Below are 27,794 nucleotides of genomic sequence, written 5' to 3'. Positions count from 1 at the left end.
TCCAAAGCTTTTTGTCTCTTTTATTCCTTGTCAAACATTAAAAAAACCCCAAACTGTGATATTCTATTCCTTGCTTTGAAAATTAATTTTATTTTGCATTGCTAATGCCTTTAAGATGAAGGTTTCTCTGTAATATAACAATCAGTGCACTCTTTCTTTTAACTTCTTTATTAAGTTGGTTGCATAAAAGATATCTTCTCATACTGACAATTCTTGTCATGAATAAAATCAACAAAAATAAGCAAGAGCAAGAAGTGCTTTACAAATAAACAATCAAGTGGTAAGAATAGGCAATCTTGCCCTGTACAACAAAAAGATTAGGAAGCAAAATGTGAATAAGCCCTGAATTCAGAATATACCTAAAGACACAAAAACACACAAACCATGAAGATAAATAGGCAATACAGAATAAGAGAAACCTAAGTGGTCATTAAATACAGAGAAAGATCACCCACCTCAATAGCAATCAGAGAAATACAAATTAAAAAACATCAAAGGTTCCTTGTTTATGATGCATAATTCCTTTATCATCCATTTGTGAAATAAGAATGAACATTAAGAAACATGAAATCCGAATTGCATTTATTTCCACAATATTAATGCTAAATTCAAAATAACAACTTAATTGAATCTATGAAATGTTTCAAAAGTAAAAGGAAATCTTAATTTTTTTAACCCTATGAATAGGGTCAGCAAAAAAAGGTGGATTATTTTACTCTACTTGCAGGGAGAATAGGTCTCAGTCTGCACTTAAATGGTATGAGCAACAAAAGAGAGCAAACCAATATCACTAAGAGTAATGCCCATACATACCAAAATATCTACTTGAAGCATGTTCTTTCTACTTATACAGCAAGTCTATTAAACAACCAGCATAATGGAAGCTTACATCTCATGAGACAGAATTACTAATTTAACATACATCTATTAGAAATTTTCAACCCCCCACTCCCAAAACATTTTAGCACACCTATAAAGTACTGCAGGTCATTTAGAAAAACAGAACTAAAACATACACCCAGTCTTTGCAATTAAAATTTTTTCATAACATATAAACAATGTCCAGATATAAATTCTGAACTAAATACATTTTTTCTAAATATGATTTATTAATAAAGGCTTTCTTAAACAAAGATAGGTCTTAGGTTTATGATCTATACAAACTGACAGTAGTGTATATTCCAAATAGAGATTTTCTTCCTATTATGATATGACAATATAACTCTTTTCTGAGTGAAGATATATGTTAAGGTTTAAGGTGTAAACACTCTGGAAGGCAAACAACTTAGTGAAGAAATTAATGTTCATTTTAAAATGTGTATCATCTCATAATAGGCCCCTGAATTTTCAAATTTACATGTGAGAATACATTTACATCTTCAATTTCTAGGAAAGTTACAGGCTTTATATAAAAAAAGCAGCAAAATTTTAAACCTGCCAATTTATTGAAATAGCCTTTACTTTTATTAGAAACAAATAATGCTTCTCAAGATGTTGGCAATAGGTCATAGTATAGACATGTATTTCATACAGTGTACTTCTCCCTTTAATTATATTCCAGTAGGAGGTGGAATACCTCCTTGGGCATGGGAAGCAGAAGTATTTGATGGACTGTGTAAGTTGGTCTCCTTGTACACAAACCATGCATTTCCTCCCCAAAGTATCATATTCAGAAAGCCAAAGATCTAAGAAAGAGAAAAATAAACATGAAGATCTAATATCTACTTAAATATTCATACCTAAGTTTTCCTTTAAATATTTAACATTTCCAAGCAGTATACCATTATTTCATTTAAAGTTTAAATTAATGACATGGAATAAAAAAGAAAGACTTCAATGCCAAATTCAGATACATAATGACTTACTCCCAATGAAATAAAGCTAAATCTATAAATCTGTAACATATAAAACCACGACTAAAAGAAATCTTATTTTTGCATGCTCATTATTATTAAAAATGGGATTAAATATGAGAAAGTAACTAAAACCCTCCTTTTAAACTGCCTTTGCATATCCTTTCCTACTTCCCTACTTTATCCCCCCTACTATCTACCATCTTTCCTACTCTAATAGCTGTAGCCAGAAGAGGAAAGGAGTCAGAAGAACTTCATTTCACATCTTGCATTATTCAACCTAAAAGAAATTAGTCTTCCCTGGTATAAATCTGACAAGATGAACAAACTGAAGCTAGCCTATTTTCACAGCTTTTTCTAAATACAAGGAATATAAATATATTCTTATATTTATAAAAAGAATATGAAGAGTGGGGTAAGAAGCTTGAGAGCACTATCATATTACAGAAGGCCAAATGCTTTATATCTTTTGTATATTTGCATACAAAAACATTTATGGAACTGTCCATTTCAGATATTATCAATACAATTGCAAAAAAAATGGCTTTTCAATTACATACAAAGTTATAAAGCAAAAATTTGGCCAAACTGCTTTATAAGGCAGTGTGCTGACTTCATCCAACACTTTCTTGAGACCTCCTTAAACATAATATACTCAGTATATTAATTATATTTAATTTTATATTTATCTGAATTTTGGTAAAAATAGAGGACTAAAGAATATGTAAACTTATACGGACCTAATTTTTTAGGTATTTATGAAACCATGAAAATATTACTTTCATAGACTCAGAGCCAATCAGATTAGAGAATGAGCTCTAAAGTCAGATCTGGTTCAAACCTTGGCTTGCCAATTTACTATCTGTGTCAACTTGGGTGAATTAACATGAACTACATTTTTCTCTAGTTGTAAAATGAAGATAATAATGTCACCTCCCACATTCCTCTTAGGATTGTTGGATAACTTAAGATATGAGTGTAATGCCCTTGTAATGCCTGACATATAGACTTAATAAATGTTAGTGACTATTATAAGTACCTATCAGGTAAAACTCTTGCCTAGTCAATTTTAATGATCAGAGACTGAATTATGATCTTGTTCAAACCCGTTTCCTAATTTTCGTAACCAACTTTACTTCGTTGTTATAAAGGTAAAGACTACACGATAACCAGCTTAGTAAAAATAAAAACCAACACATCCAGAGATTATTAACAGCTGTTGTTTTCTTAAATTACTAGGTAAGGTTTTTCAAGTAAGTGGAATAAAATATTTTATAAATACTGCATACATACCACAGATACATTTAGGGATCCCATACTAGTCACAGAGCCAAAATAACACATCAATCCTTGAGAATGACAGGGTGTAAGTTCCCGGACAATATTGTGACCAGTAGCTGTTTTAATATCTGTAAGAGCTTTAGCCCAGGCTGAAGTGCTCACCAACCACAAGAAAGTGACAACAATGGTAACAACAAAGTCCTAGCAAAAAGAAGTATGAATTAATAATAATGAAGTTAATTTAAAAATACCAAATTCAAATCCATAATGAAGGAACTGAGATTACATTGAACCCCACGGTACTGAGAAATGGCCTTCATGATATACTTTATAAAAAAGGGCACAGTCAACATAATAAACATTGCTGTTTATTATTAGCCCACTGCCTGAGCTACAACACTAAGGAAGACTCAATTATCTCTTTAGGACTGAAAGATATTTACACTAGAAATCAAGACTTCACATAGCCCTCACCACAAGCCATTCACTCCCAGGATTATACCTTAGACCCTGTTATCACCAGTAACTGTATCCCTCCATAATCTCTATTTCAATTATCCTACTCCCCAAGATCACTTCTCTTTCCAGCTCCCTTCCTCTAGCACTGCACCTCAAAAATACCTATCGACCCCACGGAGACCTACAATCTGATCTTATCACTTACTGTCTCTCAACCTCACTTATGCTCTAAATTCCCTCCTTAATTTATATTCTAAGGTCCTTCATTATAATCCCTTGCATATACTCTTAACTCCCTTACCCTTCTCCTGCTTTATCATATTGTTCTGGCAAAACCAACTTTAGTTAAATCTAATTCTCTGTGATAGGCACAATTAAATGGTGAAAAGCACATATCCAGGAAGACTTGTTTTTTAAAATTCATGACTGTGAAATTTTAAGAATGCTCATTATAATAAGAAAAGAACAAGAAAGAAGTCTCTGAAAATAACCTTACCCTAGTAACTTTCTATTAAAGTCTTTGCTATTTACTATAGTTCTAAAATTAGGACTAAAGTTTTTAATATTTTGGGTAGTTTCTTATCGAACTAATAAGATGAAGAAAGGAAAAAAAAATTTACTCAATCTATTCTGCTGGGAAACTAAAATTTTGTCAACTAGTATTGTTACAAAGATCTAAATAACACTTTTTGTATAATATAAAGTCTAAGTCCTCCTTTGTCTGGTCTTCCTTCAAATTAATGACCAAAGTGGGAATAATGTAAAATTTGTATCTTTTAATGTTATGTATTAGGGTACACTTGAGGTTATGAGTTCGTACACAACTGAAGCAAAACTCCAAGCTCAGGAATGGGTTCTGGAGCTTATCACAGAAGTGTTTTGTTTTTAAAATGAATCTGATTAGTTTTTAATTATTTTTGCCAGTCAGCTCTTAGTTACTTATTTAGCATAAACACCAATGACTACTTATGAGATACAGGAACTGTCTCAGCAGCTTGTCCACTTGGTCAAGATGACATTGAATATCTTGTGATTAGAGAACCAAAAACAATGATTAATTTTACAAATATGGAGGTATTTGCATTTTGCATTTGAGCTCCCCCCTGTTATTGGCCCTCTTACAAAATACAGACAAAGGAGAAAAGGACAGAAACATTATAGCTTAAATTTCTGCACTGAGAAAGTATTCTCCTTTTTGCTGCTGTACTTTTTGCTGCAGGTAGACATTTCCTAAACACTTGCTAGAAATACAACGCCTTTTGGAGAATACACAAATAGTATGTATGAGGTTATCACATGTTAAAAAAGTAATCTCTGGGCTTAAGTTCCCAGGTTTGACTAATATATATTAAATCCTCTTAATTTTAGGTTTTTTCTTCCTTCCATATTTCTAATTAAACAATATGCTGTTTTTCCCCCTTTCCTGATTATGCTCTTTAAATCTACTTTGCTGATGGCTTAAGACAGGACATTCTTATACTTCAAAAACTTTTCTGAAAATGATGCACAGAGTAACCCTAGGGTGAGGAGAGGTGGGGGAAATGTGGGCCTCTGAAGATAGTCTTTGTCCTGCTCAGGACTCTAGTTAAGATGATACACCATGCATGCCTGGAGTTCTGCAGTTCACAACCTGCAGCTGCCTACGACTGCTGTGGTCCTACCAATAATGAGGATATGATTCATAAGAGATTTTTTAGAATTTGGGATACCCTATATGTTTAGTTTTATTTTATGGTATTTCTGATTCTCCACATGGCCTAGAGGCCTTAAGCTCCTGCACACAAAAAAGTAGTACATTTACTTAAAAAGGAAATTATAGTTGATTTAATGTCACAATTGAAATGTTCCTAGAAACACCTTAGCAGAGGATCGAGAAAATTGCTAAAATAAAAGAATGTCCCCATTAACAAACAGTACTTGTCCGGCCGGGTGTGGCTCAGCGGTTGAAGAGTCGACCTAGGATCCAGGTGATCGGGGTTTGATTCCCGGTCAGGGCACATGCCCGGGTTGAGGGCTCGATCCCCAGTCGGGGGCATGCAAGAGGCAGCCGATCAATGACTCTCTCATCACTGATGTTTCTCTCTCTCTCTCCTTTCCTCTCTCTGAAATCAATAAAGATATATTTAAAAAACAAAACAAAAACAGTGCTTTAACATAAAAAAAACCCCACACCAATGTTATATTTGGCTATATTTAAAAATTTGTGTATCTTGAGAAAACTCTTTTTACATTTATATGTTTAAATTAAAAATGGAATTCAAAAGTTAACTTAGAAGCTGGACTTTTACAGACAAGAAGCATCCATTTTATATGTTATCAATATAAACCACTTATGGAATTAATTCTGGATTCTTTCTTTATATGACCACTAACTGATCATTCTGAGGTGAAAAATTACTTTTGACTTTCTGAATGATGCAAACTAGATCAGTTTTATTAGACAGGAAACCTTCTACAAAAAAAAAAAAATTTGAATGCTGCTTTTAAAAGTGTGGTCATTTTAAAGCTTACTAAACAAAGTACGAGAAATAAAAGGCTCACTGCTAAATTTAACTTAAAAATTTGTTGGGATAATGACAAAATGGCAATATGGCAATAAATGTCTTCATTGAGAATTTAAATTATAAAGAATTTTAACAAAACAGAATATCTGATCATTATAGTTTTATAGATTCCTAATATGTAATTTCTGTTGATTAAGCATTACAAATAGTTGTTGTCTATATTTTTGAAAGGCACCTAACAACCAAGAAATATTTTATAAAAATGCCAGGTTTAAGAATCTCTTTTCAGATGTAAGAAATGAAATAAATATGGATGATAAAAGGTTGTTTTATTCCTTACTTACCATTTGCATTCTTATGATCCAGGCAGCAAAAATTAAAAATAAGTAAATAAATAAAATCTGTTATATTATTTGATAATTTCTTCATATTTAAATACCTTCCCTTTAAAGTAACTTCACAAATAATTAGTGTATGTCAATATTTTCTCAAGATATAAATGACCAGTATCACAAAAAACACCTCTGTTCTCCCTTCAAGTCAGTAACACTAATACTGCCTTTGTACTTATTTTTCTGTAGTGGAGGTCAAGCTTAAAGCCATGTCTTATCTTTGAATCTGCTGCCAATAATCCAAGGCAGATTCTGCTAACTAAATATCAGAGATTATTTCTATTTTTAGCTTAGCAGATTGAAACCAATAAAGATGCCAGGACTTCAAATCCAAATCCTCTGTTGCCATCTAAAGTTTCAAAATTAGCTCATGAATGCCACTAATGCTGAATTCTACAATTCTTACAGAATTATCTGTGTCAGGTTTTAAATAAAGGAATTTAGACCAGGAGTCAGCAAACTTTTTCTGAAAAAGGAGACAGTAAATATTTTTGATCTCTGTTACAAGTATTTAACTCTGCAACTGTAGAATGAAAGTAGTCATAAACAATATGTAAATGATTGAGTGTGGCTGTGTTCCAAAAAAATTCTATTGAAACAAAAAGCAAAAAACAATGAATTAGATTTGACTTGTGGGGGTATAGTTTACTAATTCCTGACTATTAACTTCAATAACACATTGTAGAGGTCTCTGAGAAGGAAAAAAGGTAGTAAGTAGAAACAAAGTTGTGAGGCTACTAGAATGGTCAGCAATTCTACTTAATTTCTTTGCTACTTGCAACTTAATATGCTCTATTACATATCTGAATTTTTCCCAGGTTAAAACAGAATTAGAAACAAACCTCAGCACTCCCTAGAGTACAGAAAAAGTGCTGCAAACACACTAAAAGAATTAGCTTAAACGTGACAACGGGAGAAAGCTCAACCTCATGGCAAACAAAGATCAAAATTTGTTGAACTGGCTTATGACTAGAATTTTATTGCAGTTTAAGAAAATCTGTATTTTACTTCAAATATAATGTATATTTATCTTACACAAATTATTTTTGTATAAAAAGAAAGTGTTTACTTACAGTCATGGGAAGTTTTCGACTATCCCGATATAGGTTTGTGTAACCAACATAGAGCAGAAGAGCAGCAATGCAGTACAGGAAGACAAAGACTGCAAATGTAACATAGAATTGCGCAGAAGAGGAGTAATCTCCAATAAGCACAAATTTTTTCCAATGTACATCACATGCATTTACTGGAAGTGACTGAAATGATGCTTCATTCAACCTATTTAAAAAAAGGCTCCAATAAATTTATGAATTACCTGGACTCCCCGAACAGAGATAGAAATACATAGGCAGAATTGAAATGACATTTTTAAAAATACTACCCAAATACAGGGTGAGGCAAAAGTAGTTACAGTTGTTTGCACGGAAAATAATACAATAATCAATAAATAATAATACAAGAATAAGCTCTGTTTCATGTACCCAAAACTGTAAACCTACTTTTGCTCTACTCTGTATATTAAAAACATTTTCCTTTTGAAATAAAAGGAAAAATTTAAATATTTAAGTGAATTACATTTTTCATAAAATATACACATAAATTATAGCTGGTAATTGATTCATGATAGATTGAGTACAGACTGAATTTAAACACTTACAAACCCAGGTACCATCTTCCTGCATTAAAATGTTAACAGATTAAGAGGGCTGATACAAAATAGTTTACAATTTGAGTCATGAGATTCCATTTAGGAGACAGTGTATTGCACCAGGAGAGCCAATTATAATTCAAAATTTAACCCTGGATTTAATTACCTTGTCTTTAATTTTCCCTATCCATAATTCACAAGAGCACTTATTGCTAAAGATGTAGTAACAGTTCCTTACATAGAAAATTTATAAGAGAAGGGTTGGGAGATGGAGAGGCAATGATACCAAGCCCTTGCTAACTGACATATCTTTAATGTAAGATTTCATTTAGTCATCAAGATGACCTTAAAAGGTAATATTTCCAATATACTGGACAGAAAAATTGAGTCCTAGATAGGTCAAGTAAATAGTAAGTGAAAGAAGCTTTATATCCTGGCTTAAATACAGGACACATTCAATAAATTGTTCAATAAATACTAATAGAATTCACAAACAAAATATTCATTTTAATTTGAGAGCAAGAAAATAAAGTTTTATGCTAGCATAGGAACTCCACATAAATCCATGTCCTAAAACTATATAAAGAACACACTATTATTTAGTAGTGGCAAACAAATGAGAAATTTGGAATTTTCATAAGTTGTGTTTGTTTCCACATCATGGCTTCTCACACTATGGTGATGGAGCAGTCTCTGTTTTTAAATTTCTAATCCACTGTGGGATGATAGAATAAAGTGTCAAGGCAATGCCATGTAATAGTTTCTAAAGGCTTACTCCCATTTTCTATAATTATTTCATCATAGACTAGGAAAACAGTTGGCAGACAGACACTGGTCTACGTACCACAGTTTGAGTAGCAACAATCACTATTTAAAATGAGGGTGCAATTTAAAATTTTCTATCCCCCAAGATTAATAAATTGCTGGAAATCTTAAATGAGTCAATATGAAAGCAAAAAGAGTTGTTAAGCCATACAAACGAACATATAACTCACCTGAATGGATAACCAAAAGTAGCTGTAATGGTTTTATTGTCAGAAACTTTAGAAGGACAACTCACTAGAATTTCTGTTTTGCCCTTAAAACCTCCACATGTGGCAAAAGCAAAGATAGAGGCAATCTACACAAAGTAAGACAAAAAAAAGGGGGGGGGGAGAAAAGCATTACTACACCCAAAACAAGTTTTAAAATTATTATTAAAAACTTGCTCTTTAACGTTATAGAAATATGTAACATTATAGAAAATACAGAATTTCTTAACTACAAATTTAAACATAGATGGTGAAAAACATTAACAAATTTATTTGCACCCTGGCTGGGTGGCTCAGTTGGTTGGACTGTCCTCCTATACACCAAAAGGTTGCAGGTCCCGGTCAGGGTACATAACTAGGTCTCAGATTTGATCACCGGTCAGGGTGTGTATGGGAGGCAACTGATCAATGGTTCTCTTTCACACTGATGTTTCTCTCTCTCTTCCTCTCCTTTCCTTTCTTTCTAAAAATCAATTTAAAAAAGAAATCTTGGATGAAAATTAAAAAATAAAAATTTTTTAAATAAAATAAAAAATAAAAATTTACTTGCAATTCTTAACAAATATGATTTTGTTTTCTCCTTAATGTAATATAGAAACTAGTATACCAGCCAACATAAAAATTCATTTACTCCAGATGTAGCTACTAAATATTAGTATGAAATTTAGAGGAAGTATTATTTATTAGTATCAAAATCAAAAGGGGTGAATTGGAGGTATTTTTATTTGGAACCCAAGGGTAACTGTAAAGCCAAGAGACTGTATGCAAAGAGATGCTATTTTATGAGCTTATAAGACCCCGAAAGCCTCAGCAATCTTGAGAATGAAAAACAAACTTAGAGGGATCACAATACCAAATATCAAACTATACTACAAAGCTACTATAATAAAAACAGCCTGGTACAGGAACAAGAATAGGAATATAGACCAATGGAACAGAACAGAGACCCCAGAAATTGACCCACACCATTATGGTCAATTAATATTGAACAAAGGAGGCAAGAGCATACAATGGAATAAAGACAGTCTCTTCAATAAAAGGTGCTGGGGAAATTGGACAGTTACATGACACAAAAATGAAGCTACACCATCAACTTACACCATGCACAAGAATAAACTCAAATGGATATTCTAGGTCTCAGAAAATAGTTGGAAATTTGTTTTCCTGATAATGCAAAAAGAAAAAAGTAATGCTGCTCTCTCAAAGGCTATCCATAACAGGAACTGGAAGCATCCTGAATGTTGACAAGGAAACAAATAAACCATAATTCATTCAATAAACTATAATTCATTCAAATAATGAAACATTATGTGGGCATTAAAATGATATAGGAAAATATTCATTACATATAAAGTTTGTAAAAACACCACACTGTGCATGGCCTACATCAATGCATTCACACACAACAAAAACTAGAAAGGTTATACATAAAAATTTTAACAGTGGTCATTTCTGAACAAAAGATAAAATATAATTCCTAGAGACTCAAAGCAGCAGGACTTCTGTCTCCACTGCTGGCTTGGAGGATGCAGACACCATGAATTCTAGAGCCATAGAAGCTGATCCTTCTCTAGTTAGACAGTAAAATCTTAGACATCTCACACAGCAGTATTTTCACCCCTACATCTCCTAGGGCAAGAGAACAAAGGGAAAAATAAACAAATGGGACTACATCAAACTAAAAAGCTTCTGCACAGCAAAAGAAACCAACCATCAACAAAATGAAAAGGAAACCCACTGTGTGGGAGAACATATTTGCCAATGATGCATCTGATAAGGGGTTAATTTTCAAAATATATAAAGAACTCACACAACTCAACACCAGGAACACAATCCAATTAAAAAATGGGCAAAGGACGTGAACAGAAACTTCTCCAGAGGACACACAGATGGCCAACAGATATATAAAAGAATGCTTCATGTCACTAATCATCAGAAAAATGCAAATTAAAACTACAAGATTATCACCTCACAGCAGGTGATCAATAAATCAACAAGCAACTAGTGCTGGCAAGGATGTGGAGAAAAGGGAACCCTAGTACACTGCTGGTGGGAATGCAGATTGGTGCAGCCACTATGGAAAACAGTATGGAGTTTCCTCAAAAAATTAAATATGGGACTGCCCTTTGACCCAGTTATGGGAATATATCCTAAGAATCCCAAAGTACCAATCAGAAAGAATATATGCACCCCTATGTTCATAGCAGCATTATTTATAATAGCTAAGATCTGGAAACAGCCCAAGTACCCATCAGTAGATGAGTGGATAAAAAAAGCTGTGATACATTCACACAATGGAGTAGTATGTGGCTGTAAAAAAGGAGATCTTACCCTTTATGACAGCATGTACGGTCCTGTAGATTTTTATGCTAAGCAAAATTAGCATTTAAAGAAAGACAAATATCATACGATCTCACTTATATGTGGAATCTAATGAACAAAATATACTGACAAACAAAACAGGTCCAGAGGCGTGGATGCATGGAACAGAATGACAGATCCAAAGGGGAGGGTGGTGGAGAGGAGGGCAAGTGATTAACCAGATAACATATATGTATATATGCATAACCCATAGACTCATACTATAGTATGGTGAAGGCCTGAGGTGGGGTGGGGCCTGGATGGAGGGGAGCAATGGAGACATCAGTAACACTGTCAACAATGAAAAAAAAGAAGATAATTCCTTTTTCTACTTGTATCTTCTAAATTTTCTACAAAACAAAACACAGAAAAAAACCCAGATATGGAATAACGACCAAGAGCTCAATCTTTCAGCAAATGCTGATGGCTCTATTTAAAAATATATTTGGAATCACATCACTTCTTACCACCACCATCACAACAACCTGTTCTAAACCACCATTACCTCTTGCCTGAATTATACACTAACAGCCTTCTAAATTGATCCTCTGCTTCTGTCTTTGCCCCTGCTTCAGTGTATGATCAATATACCAGCGAGGGTAATCTTTTAAAAATATAACGCAGACAATTTATCCTCTGCTCAAAACTCTCCAATACCTTCTGAGTGCTCTCTGAATAAAAACCAAACCTCATATAATGATCTACGAGATCCCTTCCTTAATATTTCTGACCTCATGTTGCTACTTTTCCCTGCCAAATCTTTTTTCACAAAATGGTCTCGTTGTTATTCCTTAGAGACAGGGGATAAACTCCTCCTTCAGGGCCTTTGTAATGGCTATTCTCTCTGCTTGGAATTAAGTAGTCCACTCTTACCTGTGGTTTCAGTTACCCGCGGGTACATGTGGCCAAATGGAAAGTTCCAGAAATAAACAATTCATAAGCTTTAAATTGTATGCCATTTTGAGTAGTGTGTGTGATGAAATCTCACACCATCTGCTTTGCTTGGGATGTGGAATCATCTCCTCTGTTCAGGTTAGCCTCACTGTCTCCATTAGTTACCTATTAAGTCTTCTTGGTTACCAGATCCTGGTATCAAAGCGGCTGTGTTCAAGTAACCCTTTCTTTACTTAAAAATAGCCCCAAAGCTCAAGAGTAGTGATGCTGGCAATTTGAATATGTCAAAGAGAAGCCTTAAAGTACTTGTTGTGTATAGTCAGAAGGTCAATAGTAGCCTAAGATTATATCACAATGCCTATGTCATTCATGTCACTTCATCTCATCATATACACATTACACTATCTCACATTGTTACAAGAGTACAGTAATACATTTTGAGAGACCAGTCACATAACTTTTATTACAGTATATTATTATAATTATTCTATTTTATTATTATTGTTAATCTCTTACTGTGCCTAATTTATAAATTAAACCTTATCATAGTATGTATGTATAAGAAAAAAACATACTATATATAAGGTTCTACGCTATCCATGCTTTCAGACATCCAATGGGGATCTTGGACTGTATCCCCTGCAGATAAGGGGGGGACTATGGTACATGGTTCACTTCCTTCTTCACAGCTTCCTGTTACAATATGACTTCATCAGAGAGGCCTTTCCCTAACCACACTATATTAAAATAACAGTGTCCCCAACTCCACATACTACCTATTGCCTTTATGTTGCTATTATTTCTCATTGTAACTACCATTGCCTAACAGTACTTAAAATGATTTGTCTGTTTTTCCCTAGATTGTAAACTCAAAGAGGGCAGGGACTTTGTTTTGCTCAAGGTCACACATATCCATAAATAAATTCAGGGCAGGTCTAATGTACTGTTGAACAGCGCTATAATGCCTTCCATGGATCCAGGGCCTTAAATCCAGCCATAATCAGGATCATAGCTAACAAGGGATTTTTTTCCCCCAAGAAGAAATATAAGAAACGGAACATAGTTACAGATATAAGAGAGTCTGAGGTAATGTCCAGCACATAGTTTGGAGTCTTCAGTAAAGAGTTAATAGGTAAAGATAGAAGAATGAATACTCTCCGAGCATAAATGTACATAAATACAGAGTGAAAACAGAAGGCCAGGAAATAAGTCTTGGGCATGTATCCACATTTAGGATTAGAAAAAAGAAAGAGAACTACAATTGAACCAATGGAACAGAAGAGGCCAGAAATAGACTTGTGTATATAGACAAATTATTTCTAGGCCCTGGCCAGGTGTTGGAGCATCATCTCGTACGCCTAAAGGTTTTGGGTTCGATCCCTGTCCAGGCGTGTTCGGGAGGCAACCAATCAATGTCTTTCTCTCACACTGATGTTTCTTTCTTTCTCTCTCTCTCCCCCTCCCTTCCTCTGTCTCTAAAATCAATAAACATATCCTTGGGTGAGGATTTAAAAAAAAATTATATCTAACAGCTGGCATTGCAGATGACCAAGGAAAAGAGTGTGGTGGTTTTAAAGGTATGTCCACAAACTCTGATTCGCCTTCCCCGAAGAGATGGAGATTAATACTCCTCCCATTAAGTGTGGACTAGACGTAGTGACTTGCTTCTAGTGAACAGAATATGGTAGAAGGAATGGTATGCCCTTTCTGAGAGTACAACTTCTGTCTTCCTTTCTCACTCTTTTGAGCTACTGACTCTGGGGGAAGCCAGCTGCCATGCTGGGAGGATATTCAGGCAACATACAGAGAGACTCACATGGTGAGGAACCCAGTACCACCAGCAACCACGTGAGTGGTCTTGAAAGTGTAATGGTTGAGGTTTGCCAATAGCGTAAGTGAGCTGGAGGGCTTGAGATGACTGCAACCCCAGCCAACAGCTTAACTGCAACCTCATGGGAGAACCTGAGCCAGAACCACTCAGTCAAGCTGTTCCCATATTCCTGCCCCAGAGAAACTGAGAGATAATAAATGTCTATTATTTTAAATGCTAAGCATGAGATAACTTGTTATGTAGCAACAGATAATTAACACAAGGAAGGCCTGTTCAATAAATGGTCCAGATGGGCTAAATACTTAAATGTAAAAAGTGAGTCTTTAAAAATTTTAAAGACAATATAAAAGAAAATCTGTGACCACAGAGAAGTAAAGAAATCTCTGAAGATTTTTAAAAAAAACTACTATGGTTAGAACTTGCTAAACTACAGAAATAATTTTTTAAAATAAAAAGTCAGCTTTCAGAGGTAAAACAAGCTACAAACTAGGTGAAAGTATTTGCAATAATGCAACAAAGGATTAGTGTCTACTAGTATATAGATTTAAGAGAAACTCTTGTTCATGTATATTATAGGACATACATAAGAATGTTCCTAGTGATACTGTTTATACTATCAAAATATGAGGAGGGGGGAAGCAATAGGAAAGTGGGTAAAATATGGTAGTATATACTTACAATGGGAAGTTATATAGCAATGAAGATGTACAAACTACAGCTACTCACATCAACATGGATAAATCATAGAAACCTAGTGCTGAGGAGAAAAAAGTTGCCTAAGACTACACAGAATATGATGCCACTCTTTTATCTGTTAATCCTCTCACCTGAGGATATTTTTCCACTGATTTTTTGATTTTTAGAGAGAGTGGGGGGGGGGAGACATCGATTGGTTGCCTCCTGCTTGCACCCCAACTGGGGCTGGGGATTGAGCCTACAATCGAAGTATGTGCCCTTGACCAGGAATCAAACCTGAGACCCTTCAGTCCTCTGGCAGACATGCTAACCACTGAGCAAACCCAGCTATGGCTGATGCCACTCTTACAGAAGCTCTGTTTACTTGTCCTCATCACTCCTGCCACTATTTTTGTTCAGGCCCTCACCATTTTTCACTGGGACAAACCCAAAAGACTCTTCTCCTCATTTCTTATTCCCATCATTATTCATCTTCTACATTGTGGGCTCTAAAACTGCAGTGTTTGATAAGGTAGACAAAGCACATGCGGCTATTGAGCACTTTAAAAACAGCTAGTCTGAATTGAGATGGCGTAAATATAAAATACACAATGGATTACAAAGATTTGGCATAAAAAATGTAAAATGTCTCATCAATAATTGTTTATATTGATTACTTGTTGAAGCAATATTTGGATACACTGGGTTAAGTAAAATATTATTAAAATTAATCTCACCTGTTTTCACTTTTTTAGTGTGGCTAGTAGAACACTTAAAATTACTACGTTGCTTGCATTTGTAGTATGCATTGCATTTCTATTGGACAGAGCTACTTTAGTGATGTCACATTGATCTGAAGTAAAAATCTGGTAATGTCACTCCCCTGTTTAAAGGGATTTCCTCAATGAATTTCCAGACCTACATTTAAGAAAAGAAAAAAACGCCAAACTTCTTAATTTGGCATTGGAAGCATGGCCAAGGTAGCCTAATCGTTCTACATTTTATGTGCACATACTCCCTGCCAGGTACTATACGACTGTCACACTATACTACTTACTATTCCTGAAATACACCATATATTTATGTCTTGGGTGTACATGTTTCTTCTTCCAGGAATTGCTGCCCCCACCCCCGCCAAACCCCATTCTCTAACAAGCTCATCCTTTAAGACCCTACCCAATTCCTTGTGGCAGAACTACTCCGTCTCCTGGGCTGCCATAGACTTGGGTCATTAATTCTACCATAAACATTTTTCTTGTGTATCCTGTCGTGTAAAATAAAAACCAACCCCAACACAAAAGAAATAAAAACTAGTTTCCCACATAATACAAAAATCAGTGAATAAATGGCATACTGACCTATACAGCTTATTGCTTTTTCTTATCCTCCAATATTTTTTGAATTAAGTTTTTAAAAATGTTAACATTATTGCAGGAGTCCCTCTTGCCCCCTTTGCCCATTTCCCCCCTTCCTTGGTCTTTACCAAACACTGTCCATGTCCATGGGGTAGGCAAAGTACTGTCCATGTCCATGGGGTAGGCATGTATTTCCTTCACCTTCTTACTGCCTTTTTCAGACTAGGCCTTTCTCTCTCTCTTGGTGGACTGTCTTATCTTTGTACTTGGTCTTCCAGAGGATTTTTAGTGTCTCTGGCACACAGAAAATGCACACTAAATAACTACTTAATGAAAGGGGAAAAAAATCATTCTAATAACCTACAAATAAAACCATATTTTGAGTCTTACATAACCATTATTTTGAAGCTGCCTCTTTATTAGTAGGATAAATATATGTCATGTTTGTGATTCTGGTTTTTATCTTATGGAAAAAAAGGGACAAGGTACACACTTTTACTAAATGGGAGTATAAAACAATCTGAAGGTAAATTATCCAACCATCTCACCTCTCTCATTCTACTGCTATTTTGATTTAGATTTGAAGTTATATACGGGTAGCCCAAGGGTGAAAACCTGGCCTGCAGATATATTTGTGTGGTTTTCCCAGCATTCATAAAAAATGTGAATTTGTTGTCAATATTTTAATATCAGCATACTGAACATAAAATTTAGATTTCTTGCTTTTCCTGAGTGTTGGGAAACTGAAGATATGGCAACATCAGACCCATAGTTTCATAAAGCAACAATCACATGGAATTGAGTGACAGATGACACTGAAGTAAGATACAGCATGTGCTTTCCAGACTGTTGACACTCTCTAGTGTCTCAGTAACTGTCAGGATGTGTGTTAGGGTTTACAAGTAATCAATGAACTTATACTATTGTTTTTCTTCTGAACAGCTTGTTTCATACCTTTACTTTATGAGGGTGGTTACTATAAGCACTTCAGTGTGTACTCTTAATCTAAAATGAGAAGCACTGATGTGGTAATTTATATATTTCTTTGCCACTTCTGAAATACATTTTCCATTCCCCTCTATCCCATAAAGAATGACTGAAACTGCTGACATGAAATTCTATCTGTACAGTAATAGTAAGAACCTAGGGACAGAATGACAACAAGCTTCTCTTAAGGTCAAAAGGGTACCATATTCATTATGATAGCCTCAAGTCACCAGAGAAACAGTTCCACTTATCTCTTTGCCCACCATACCCATACTAGAAACATGGAAGATTGCTCACTAATTTAGAGATCTGTAACTTTTGAGTTAATATTATAGCCTGGTTCTCTAGAACACTACTCTCCAAAATAGACTATAGTACTCAAATGGTATACAAGAAGAAAATATTTGACCTTCTATTTATAACTACTTTTAAACTTACACAAGGAATCAAAGCTTTATTAAAAGTAATATAGTACTGAAACCCATGCTGGGCCTGCATGTCAGAGTCATATGTTAGTACAGTATGCTGGGTGTCCTGAAGGTATGGTGAATCCCACAACATGGAAGGATGGAGTGATACTTTCACCTATTCTTTCCCTTTTAGTATTCATGTATTACAATGTGAATGTACCTGGTCAAGTGACTTTATGAGATAAGTTATTTGGTTTTAACCAAACCTTCACAAAATGGACAGGTGGCTTAAAAATATCTTCAGAAACTAAACTGATAATACAAAAACCTCATATCCAAAAGAAAAAATAGAAGAATTAACACTCTATGTGAGCTATATTCACCAGCCACATTATAAGGTAAAAACAGACTCCACTTAATCAGATCACAAGAAGGTGGCCCCTGCCCCAAATCAGATGAGTATTTGAAGTAAAGATTTAAAAATATGAATGGAATTTACCCTGAGTGTGTCAAATGCCTTAAGATACTCACATGGTAAAATATGCACCTAAGTAATAGATGCATATAGGGGCTGTGTATAAAATTTTACACTGATAGGGATTCATGATAAAAAAGAGAAATTTGATGATTCCTAGTATTTTCAATGAGTTATTTATCCTACAGCCAGATTCCCAGTTCTTACCCCTATTCCTAGACCTTTCTCTGCACACTAAGGGTTCCACTGGGTACTCAACTAATTTATGCATGTCTTTTATGTTTCTAGTTGCAGGGTCCTCACTGCTTTTTAGTTTCATCATTAACCTGATACCATCTACTTAAATTTCTTTCTGTCTAAAGGTTAGTTTACGAAAATGATATAGGTTAGCTTAGGAAAATGAAATATATAATCAAAATCTCCAGAAATAGATCCAAAAGTATACTGTGTATAAGTGTTTATGCGCAAAACCAAATGTATGCTCTTTTACCAAATCAAATTATCAATTAGTATTTAAAATGAACTATCACAATATGTTTGCCTTTATAATCAATAAGATCAGAGCCTAGAGTCAAAGTATTTATTTTTGAGTCAAAGCCTAAAGCATTTACTAAAGATATTCATTGAGAGTCATCCCATGCACCAAAAGGTCAATCCCAGTAGGGGGCGTGTAGGAGGCAGCCAATCGATGTTTCTATCTCACATTGATGTTTTTTTCACTCTCCCACCCCTGAAATAAAAAACAGATTAAAAAAAAACACCCCATTTTGTTATTGATGCTGATATTTCAGTTTATTCCCACTGAGCACTGAGCAGGGAAGTCAGTTACAACGCACTTCAGTTTCACACTTTTACTATCTGTTTGTAAAATACAATGACAGAAAGTTCTGAATAGCCTGCTATTTCAGTTCCATAATCTTTAAGAATTTGGATCATGAGAAATAAACTTGAGTTCTTGCTGAAATAAACAAACAGAAGTTTGTGTTAACTCTTAATTATTATATGTTGGAAACATTTTTATGTCACCTTTATTCTTAAACAATTGTTAAGCAGAGTATGGAAATAGAAATCTCTGGAAAATCTAAATATATTTATTTTAAAATCATTTCAGGCTGCTCTAGTATTTTTACATCTTTTGGAGTCAATCAATATCACGATTGTTGAGCTATCTGTCTTGAAGTCAGTCACTTCACTTCAGAAAGCTGATAGCATTTGTTGCCACTGATAAAATCGGAGCTTTTTAAATAAAAATAGCTTCCTTCATGTGTTTTAGGATATCTGATGTAGGCTAAACTTGAGAGTTTGTTATTTCCCCCTTCTCTACCCCCGTCTAGTGCTTTCATGGTCATCTCTCTGTCTGGTAGTTTCATGGCTGTTTCTACTTGGCCTTCTGAGTCTGCCAGTCCACAAACAGCGCATACTAAGATGGGGTCCCCAAACTACCAACCTATGAGGATATTTAAGTTATCACAAATCCAGACTTTTAAGCTGGCAGGTAGATTGATTCAGGTCTTAGTTCGGAGGCTATACCTCTCTTTCTACTTCTTTAAGTACTCAGCTTTATGTAAGTCATAAATCCAGACAAAAGGTTGAAACTTCTTTCCAGACTTATTTCCCAAAGCTGGGAACAGTCCTGCTCCCACCCATATTTTCTGTCCCATTCCTGGTCCCTAATGATGTTTACCTTGTATGATGATGACATTTGCACTGAGTTAAATGAAGGCATTGGTGGGTAAAACTGCTTTGGTAAGAATCAGCAATAACATCACACTGTTATGCACTTGCAGTTTAAAAAAAAAAAAAAAGCCAGTTTCACTTACAAATGCTTTTGATGAAACACTAAAAATTATTATTGATAAAATCCTGACATTTGAGGCTTCTTAATATTCTGTGATGAAATAGGATGCACAAATAAAGACTTTAACTGCATACCGAAACACAATGGTTGTCTCCAGGGAAAGCATTTAAACAATTGAATTGTATGCTGAACTAGTTGCTTTCTTCCTCAAACACCATTTTTACTTGAAAGAATAAGTCACAGACAAAATACAGTTATTCAGACTTGGATATTTGGCAAATATTTTTCTGAAAAATAAGTGAAGTGAGCCTTTCACTTCAAGGAAAACTGGCAGGATTTGTTGCCATTGATGTTGTTCAAGCTTTCGAGCGATTTATTACTGTTGTTTGAAAATAAATGTTTTTTAATGTATCAGCTTAAATTTCTAATATGGTAAATATTGACAGATACAACCAACATGAACAAAAACTCCTCCAAGTCCATAATATTTAAGAGCACAAAGGAGTTCTGAGATTAGTGTTTGAGAACCACTGTAAAAGAGCATCGCTTTGTTATCGTAATTTTCCGTTTTAGATTTTATCAGAGATTGTTATTTGTATGTGTGGGTTATGTGTTTGTGTGTCCTGAAAGCACTGACAACACATCTATTTTGTCTATGAAAATTACATCTGATCTACTCCATGAGAGTGCTCATGGTAAATAGTGAGGGGATTCCAGGTAGGAAAAACAGAGACCAAAAGAAGGGTGGGATGGGGCTGAGTCAATAGGTCTATTAACAAGTTTCCAGTGGAGAGTCCTGGGGGCACAAAATGCTATTTGAAATCCCTTTTCCCTTTTTATAATGCAGTGGGGGCAATGAACACAAATGGTAGGGTTAAGAGAAAGGTAAGTTCCCTAAAAAGTAGTTTGTGTTATAGACTGATTGCCTAAAAATGTAAAAGTTAAGCAAATAGATGAGATGTTTATCAGTTTATATATGTCCCTCCCCCCAATGCAATACAAATAGTTTATATTTTCTGGGGTGCTCCTCTGTGCCATATTGTAAACAACAAAATTAGGATGAAACATGGTCCCTGTTTGCAAAATTCTTATAATCTACATGGGATGACTAAATAAATATTTTATATAAACTATTATATATTTCTGAAAGTTTGTGGTTTAAAGAGGTTTATCTATGTAATGCTCAAGGATCACAGGTTTTATCGTTTTTCACACTAATTTTCCTGGATAATAATTTATCACAAAGTAATGTTTTTAAAGGCATAAGTATAAAATAAAACAAAAACTTCAAAAATGATAAATGAATCAAGAACACCCTATTTGAGATCTTATTATAAACATGCATCCAACAAACAAGAAAAAAAATTACTTTAGATACCTAATGTTTTTGGTTTTTAAGCTTGAAATTTTGGACAATCTTTTCAATAATTTATTAAAAAATCAATTAGAAACATGAAGGTAAATTATCAAAATGACTAAGAACACACTGCTAAAGTCCTGGATGTAGTAATAATCATGGGATATTGGGTAAATTACTTAATTTCTCTAAACTTCAGTAACAGGGGTAACAACCCTCATAGGCTGTCATAGGATTAAGTGAGAAAATAGAGGTAGAGTCCTAGCACATATATGGTACTCAATAAATATCTTGTTAATAGCTGGGCTGGGCGTGGTTCAGCAGTTGAGCGTCGACCTATGATCCAGGTGACTGGGGTTCGATTCCTGGCGAGGGCACATGCCTGGTTGCAGGCTCAATCCCCAGTCCTGGGGCGTGCAGGATGCAGCCAATCAATGACCCATTCATTATTGATGTTTCTATCTCTCTCTCCCCCTCTCCTTTCCTCTCTCTGAAATCAATAAAGATATATTTTTAAAAAAAAAATCTCATTAATAGTAAGAATAAAGTTGACCAGCACTGACAAAAATATTCAGAGATGGTTAATAATTCTAAAATTCAAGTTAATTAGGCTGTAATTCCTTATATACTCCCTAAACAGTATCTCTTCTATAATTGTGTGTGTGAGTATGGAATTAGAAAAGCGTATTACTTGGATTCCTTAGGGGTTAAACATTTGTTCAGTGTCTACCCTATGCAAGATGGCAGCAAGAAAGTCCAAAACACAGTGTTTAATATTAAAAGTAGATATCATTTTAATGAAAATCTTTGATCTAAACAGTAGAGATAAGTGACTATAAAGAACCAAGTTGAAATTTACCAAAGAAATATTAAACACTTTAAAAAGCTGCTTTGATAAAATTAATCCTTGACTTTTACTTCTGTGTTTAACTCCTACACATGGGGTATCTAAATAATCTAAATTTTATATTGTCACCTTGATAGGCTGCCCAAGGCAGGAAAGCATGCTGGGAGACAAATGAAAAGCATAAAATATTATCATTTCTAAAGTTTCAAATATCTAATAGAGAACAGTGATATTGAAGGACCAGGAGATATGTATGTCAGTTAATTAGCTCAATTCTATCTGCCATCCGGGTCTAGTCTTTTAGAAACACAGCATCTCAGTCCTGGAAAAACCAAGTAAAAACTGTTCAAGTACATTATCATCATTCACATATTTATATATTAACTCAATCATTCCAACAACCCTGTATTGATATTCCCATGTAAATGTAACAAAAATTCATCAACTTTTACTGAAGAAAACTAAGGCAATGCCACTGCCATGCACTGTAAGTAGGGACAAGGACTACATAAAAATAGAAAAATTAAAAAAATATTATAAAATATATAAATTCTTTATATATATATAAATAATATGGTGGCTGCAGTTTAGAAGCAAAGTGAAAATGCTTCTTCTGCTTCAGCAATTGTATTTGTATTCTGTCAATAAATATTTACTGGGCATCTTGCCTTCATGTCTATGAGACATTCACATTTGTAACCCTCTGAAAGGTACATACTATCTATCAGGTTATATCTTAGTCTAACACCACCTTGCTAGAGATAAGCTAATTAGGGAAATTATTCTTTTTGCTATATGGATGGTAAGCAGCCTTTATCTAAATTTTAGATTTGTTTGTAAACTCATTTACTGACTATTTTTAGAGGTAACCCCCCAACACACCTCAACCAATGCCTTATTAAACTTTAACAATTCATTCAAAACAGATTTGAAAATTTCTAGAATGGGCCTTTCTCCTCTAGAACCTTGTTTTATCATTCACTCCCCTCTCTGCCTGTTTTTAACCTCCAACAATTCTATTCTTAAGTTTCTTCTCTATAGACCACAAACCCATTGAGTCTTTTCCATTTTTAAGATGGGTTACCACCAAATTTCTGTCATTTTCACTCAAATAGTGGTTTATTCTCACCGTCTTCACTTTTCTTACCATGCATCTGTTCAGCCCACCACCATTCCGGTTTCTGGTTTTACTAAAACTGTTCTTACTAAAGCCACCAATAGACATTTAAAAAAAAAAAAGTTTTTATTGATTTCAGAGAGAGAAAGGGAGTGGGAGAGAAAGATAGAAACATCAAGGTTGAGAAAGATTCATCCAATGGCTGCCTCCTGCACGCCCCCTATTGGGCATGTGCCCTGACCAGGAATTGAGCTGTGACCTGGTTCAGGGGTTGATGCTCAACCTCTGAACCACATCTGCCAGGCTTCCAATAGCCTCTTGATTACCAAAACCAAGAATGCATTTTAGTCCTTATTTTAGTTAACCTCTCTACTGCACGTAACAGAGTACTCTTTTCTTAAAATTCTCTCCAATAGTGATGCCAAGATATTTTTTTCTCTCCATCTTCCAAATCACTTTTTCTCTCCTTTGCTGGTAGATATCTGTTGAATCTCCAGCCCATATTTATCTTTTAAAAACCCAGATTCATATATCTAACTGCCTATAGGATACCTCCACTTGTATGATCTGAAGAGAACACAAACTCAATACATTCAAAACCTTACTTATCTTTCACCAAAAATTTCAATCCCCTACACTGCTGACAAAATGAAAGTTTCTAAAAGGCAAATCTAATCATATCATTCATTTACTTAAACCCCTGAATGGGTGAGTCCCTACCTTATGGTAGGAATCCTGGGATTATATGGAAGATATCCAATAAACTACCCCAAATTCTGTACCCTGCATATATCTATATTCCTACTGAAAGGGCCCAGAGGGTTAAGAACCACTGGCAGATAGAATAAGCCCTTTGAAACCTTTCAGAATCATCTCAAACCATACCTTCCCTCCCAGTCAATACCAAATAATTCACTCCCCAGCGAACAAGTACTCATCCTTCAAGTGTTATTTCATCTATGAAATTCTCCCCAGTTCCTTTAAGCAATTGATTTCTCCTTCCTTTCACTTACTACACCTTGCCTATACCTTTATCATAGTATTTATCATATGGCATTTTCATTTTTTAAAATCCTCACCCTAGGATATGTTTTTACTGATTTTCATGTCTTTCTTAATATTAATAGTTCATGAGGAAATGACCATGCTTTATTCATGTTTGTGTGCTAGTGCTCAGCACAGCATCTGTATTCAATACATACTCAAATATCTGTTACATATTCACACCATTAATAATGAATAATCTTTTCATAAACGGTTCTCCTGTGTAATAATAAGTTGTTCAAACTAACAATAGTATTTCATTAAAAAGCTTTAAAAAGGGTATTATTCAAAATATATTGGCTACAAACACTAATCAGTTTATTGCTGTTTTGAAATACTAAGAAAAAATTAAGTCTACATCTTTTTAAAAAAAAGACACAAAATATAAACAACTGCCTTTTTGTGTAAGTAAAAATTTGAATTATAAATTATTTGTAATCCTCAATGAGATTAAATCTACTAGGTATAAGACTTTTTCTTAACCTTTATATTTGATTAGCCTAGTTAAATGTGATTTTTCTTCTGTGATTTAAAGTTTTTATATATTCAATTAATTTTATTTATATTTATATCTGGACCTAGGTTTACAGAACTTAAGTACATATATATTTATATGTCGTTAAAATAGATATTTGTGTGAAATCAGCACGATTTCAGTTTTCAAAAAACACCAAATGAAGCTTTGGGGGAGAGATAGGGAACTGGGTTAAATAGGAAATTAGGTTGATTAACCATCAGAGAATCTGAGTTCTGTGTTACTTTTAAAAAACATCGTGGGTAAGTTATTTAAAACAGGAAATCGAAAGTTCTTACTCTTCACCACTATATCGCTAAAAACAGAGTTAGAGTTAGATGTAAATTTTGCTCGCTATAAAAAACTTGCCCGCACACGCTGGACAGATGCCAGCTGCCTATTAATGTGCGCATGAAAATCAGCACTAAAATATACGCTAGGCCATGAAGTCTGAAGAAAATCTGCAGTGCTTGGTGTATTCACTAACTCCTCCAAGTGACTTGATCATTGTCAAGGTCGAATTAATAAGTCTCCTTTGATGTTAATGACTGAGTGTTCCCAGGAAAGGACTAAAAGCTGTCTACCGGCTGATGCTTGGAAATACTTAAACGTGATGGCGATTCCTAGCATGTGTTTAAGTGAATCCAGCTGACAAGATGCGTTTTGTTAAAGACCTTTCCTTCCCCGTCCCTCACGTCTCCTGCTACCATCCTCGCCAGCTTCCCTGACCCAGTCATTTATCCATTTTTAACTTGGGGCCAATCTTAAAAACAAATTAATAAATGAATGCTCGTCAAATCGGTTACGAGGCACAACTAGCTTTCGAGGGAGCGGCCTCAAATCAGCAAAAGGGCAGGAAAGCATGGGCTGGCCCTTTCTACAGGAGGCGCACAGGCAGCACTGGCCGGGAGGGGGAGGCAACTACCGCCCACCGGGTTTCGGTTAGACCTCAACAGGAAGTTTTCTCTTCCCTTGCGGAAAACAGTGAAACACCTCGACCCGGGCAACCAGAGGTGAGCTTCAGAGTGGGAGGGCGGCTCCGCCCGGGGCCCAGGCCACAGAGGGGCTAGTGACTCAACGCCGACCGCGGCGTCCCCGCCCCGCGCGGGCCCAGGCCGCGGCCTCTCGTGCGCTCCCCATCCACCCCGCCTAGTCCCGGGGGTGGCGGCGACTTCGGGGCCAGCGCTAGCCGGGCCGCGCCCCTACTCCCGGAGCTCTCCGCCTCCTCGCCGAGGGAGCCGGTCGGGCCGGAGCAGGAGCGGCCCCGGCCGCGAGATTCCCGGCCTCGCCCGCCCGGGCTGCACTCACCCACTCGAGGACCTTGATGAAGCCGAGCGGCTCCTTCAGCGGGTTGAGGTTTAGCTGGAAGGAGGACATCCTCTGAGGGAAGGAGGGAGAGACAATCAGGACGGCGGGGCGGAGAAGTAGGGGAATCGACGAGACCTAGCAGTCGGGCGGCGAGGAAGGGCAGGCGGGGCGGACTGCAGGAGGCGGGCCCGGAGGCGGCGGGGAGGGGCGAGGCGGCGGGGCGGGGCGGCGGCAGTTGGGTCGCTTCCGTAGGCACTGGGGCGGAGGCCGAGAGGAACAGTGGCTGTGAGTGGAGAGTGGACGGGCTGGGAAGGGGAGGAGCCTCCCTGGGCCTCACCTGGCCGAGCCGGTTGATCCGCTGGCGGATCAAATAGATGTTGGACGCCATGCTGTGTGCGCCGCGCCCCCTTCCCTAAAGTCCAGCCTCCCGAGGTCTGTGTGCACTCGCGCTCTATGTCCTCCCGCGCATGCGCGCGCCCACCCCGGCGCCTGCGCAGCGAGAGCCGCTGCCCTGCGCAAAGTACTCGACCGGAATGCTTTGGCCTCTTTCCTGGCGGTACAGCAACCATTTTCTACCCGCTTCCCTTCAGAGTGCCCAACTTTTGGATGGATTTATAATATAAAATATTGATACAGATGAAACCGCGTTTCAAGGCTGGTATTAGAGGCCTTTTACTAAAATGGTGGAGAATTATTGCAGAACAAGGGACTTTGGAAGACCATGATGTAGGTATCTCAGAAGCGTGATTCACCAAACATTCTTACGGAAATAAGTTTATTGTCAGAATTAGTATTGGAGTCAGAATTGAAGATGTAGGAGAAAGGTTATACACCTAATAGAAAAAGGCTTGGACGGACAGGCTCCTCTGACCTCCCTACTCACCTGTTCTGCCCTGTCGTCATGTCCCCTACTCTATAGAGGGCTAATCCTGCTCCCCTTTCGAGATTCAGCTTAGGCGACACTTCTCTCCTGGCACCCAGTTATCGGAGGCCCAAGGTAGTGATCTCCTTACTGACTTCCCCAATACCTTGGAAGTTCTTGGAGGGCTGGAACGGTGGCCTAATGGTGTGTATGGATTGTAAGGTGGTTAACACCGTATAACAGGAAGGAAGGAAGGAAGGAATTTAGCACAAGAGGATCCCAATACAAACTTCCAAGTACTTGCCTATATATTGATTTTCCAAGCACTTACCTGTGAATTAGCAGGCTCCATGCCATTGAGGTTATTCTAGGAGGGTTTGACAACTTATTGAAGGTGTTTCTGAGAACCTAACCCATTCTCTTTTGAGACCTATTTACCTCCTTACTTGTTTCCCAGAGCGTGGAGAGAACACATTTCAATTTCCTTGTCCACAGAGACATCTTACTCTATCCTGACTTCCTTCCTCAGTTCCAAGCACAGTGCCTTATGTTTAGTGGGCACCTACTGGATGATTGCAGATGCCTCTTACTAAATAAATCAGTGGCTAAATCAGTAGAAAGTGACCCTGCATGGCACCCAATGTACCTGAAACCACTATAAGTGCTATTCCAGGTCTTGCTACTTTTCTTTCTTTTCTACTTTGTGTCTGCAGCTTTTCTCTGGGCACCCAGTGATCAGAGTCCCAAGATAGTGATCTCCTTACAGGCTCTTTGTCACTCTTTGTATTCTC

The 27,794-nt window shown here is 36.2% G+C and overlaps 1 protein-coding gene across 1 annotated transcript; it reads right to left on the bottom strand.

Moving 5' to 3' along the window:
* On the bottom strand, nt 1-26,634 carry SYPL1 (synaptophysin like 1). The gene is made up of 6 exons (XM_081146918.1): nt 26,479-26,634; nt 26,142-26,213; nt 9,133-9,257; nt 7,563-7,767; nt 3,147-3,335; nt 1-1,685 (listed from the first exon to the last, which is right to left on the bottom strand). Exons 1-6 carry the CDS (start codon nt 26,527-26,529, stop codon nt 1,551-1,553), a joined length of 777 nt encoding a protein of 258 aa, XP_081003044.1. The 5' UTR covers nt 26,530-26,634; the 3' UTR covers nt 1-1,550.
* Nucleotides 26,635-27,794: the final 1,160 nt, after the last annotated feature.

Source organism: Miniopterus schreibersii (assembly GCF_964146895.1).
Source record: "Miniopterus schreibersii genome assembly, chromosome: 9".
NCBI lineage: Eukaryota > Metazoa > Chordata > Mammalia > Chiroptera > Miniopteridae > Miniopterus > Miniopterus schreibersii.
The sequence above is the reverse complement of the archived record's forward strand: the minus strand, read 5'-3'. Positions and strand labels throughout refer to the sequence as shown.

Excerpts from the sequence above, each read along its gene's own strand:
- SYPL1 (XM_081146918.1), bottom strand. The coding sequence starts at position 26,529 with ATGGCGTCCAACATCTATTTGATCCGCCAGCGGATCAACCGGCTCGGC. Across the intron at positions 7,768-9,132 it reads ACTTTTGGTTATCCATTCAG|GTTGAATGAAGCATCATTTC; the intron begins GTGAGTTATATG and ends TTTTTTAAATAG. Across the intron at positions 1,686-3,146 it reads GATCCCTAAATGTATCTGTG|ATCTTTGGCTTTCTGAATAT; the intron begins GTATGTATGCAG and ends TCTCTTTCTTAG.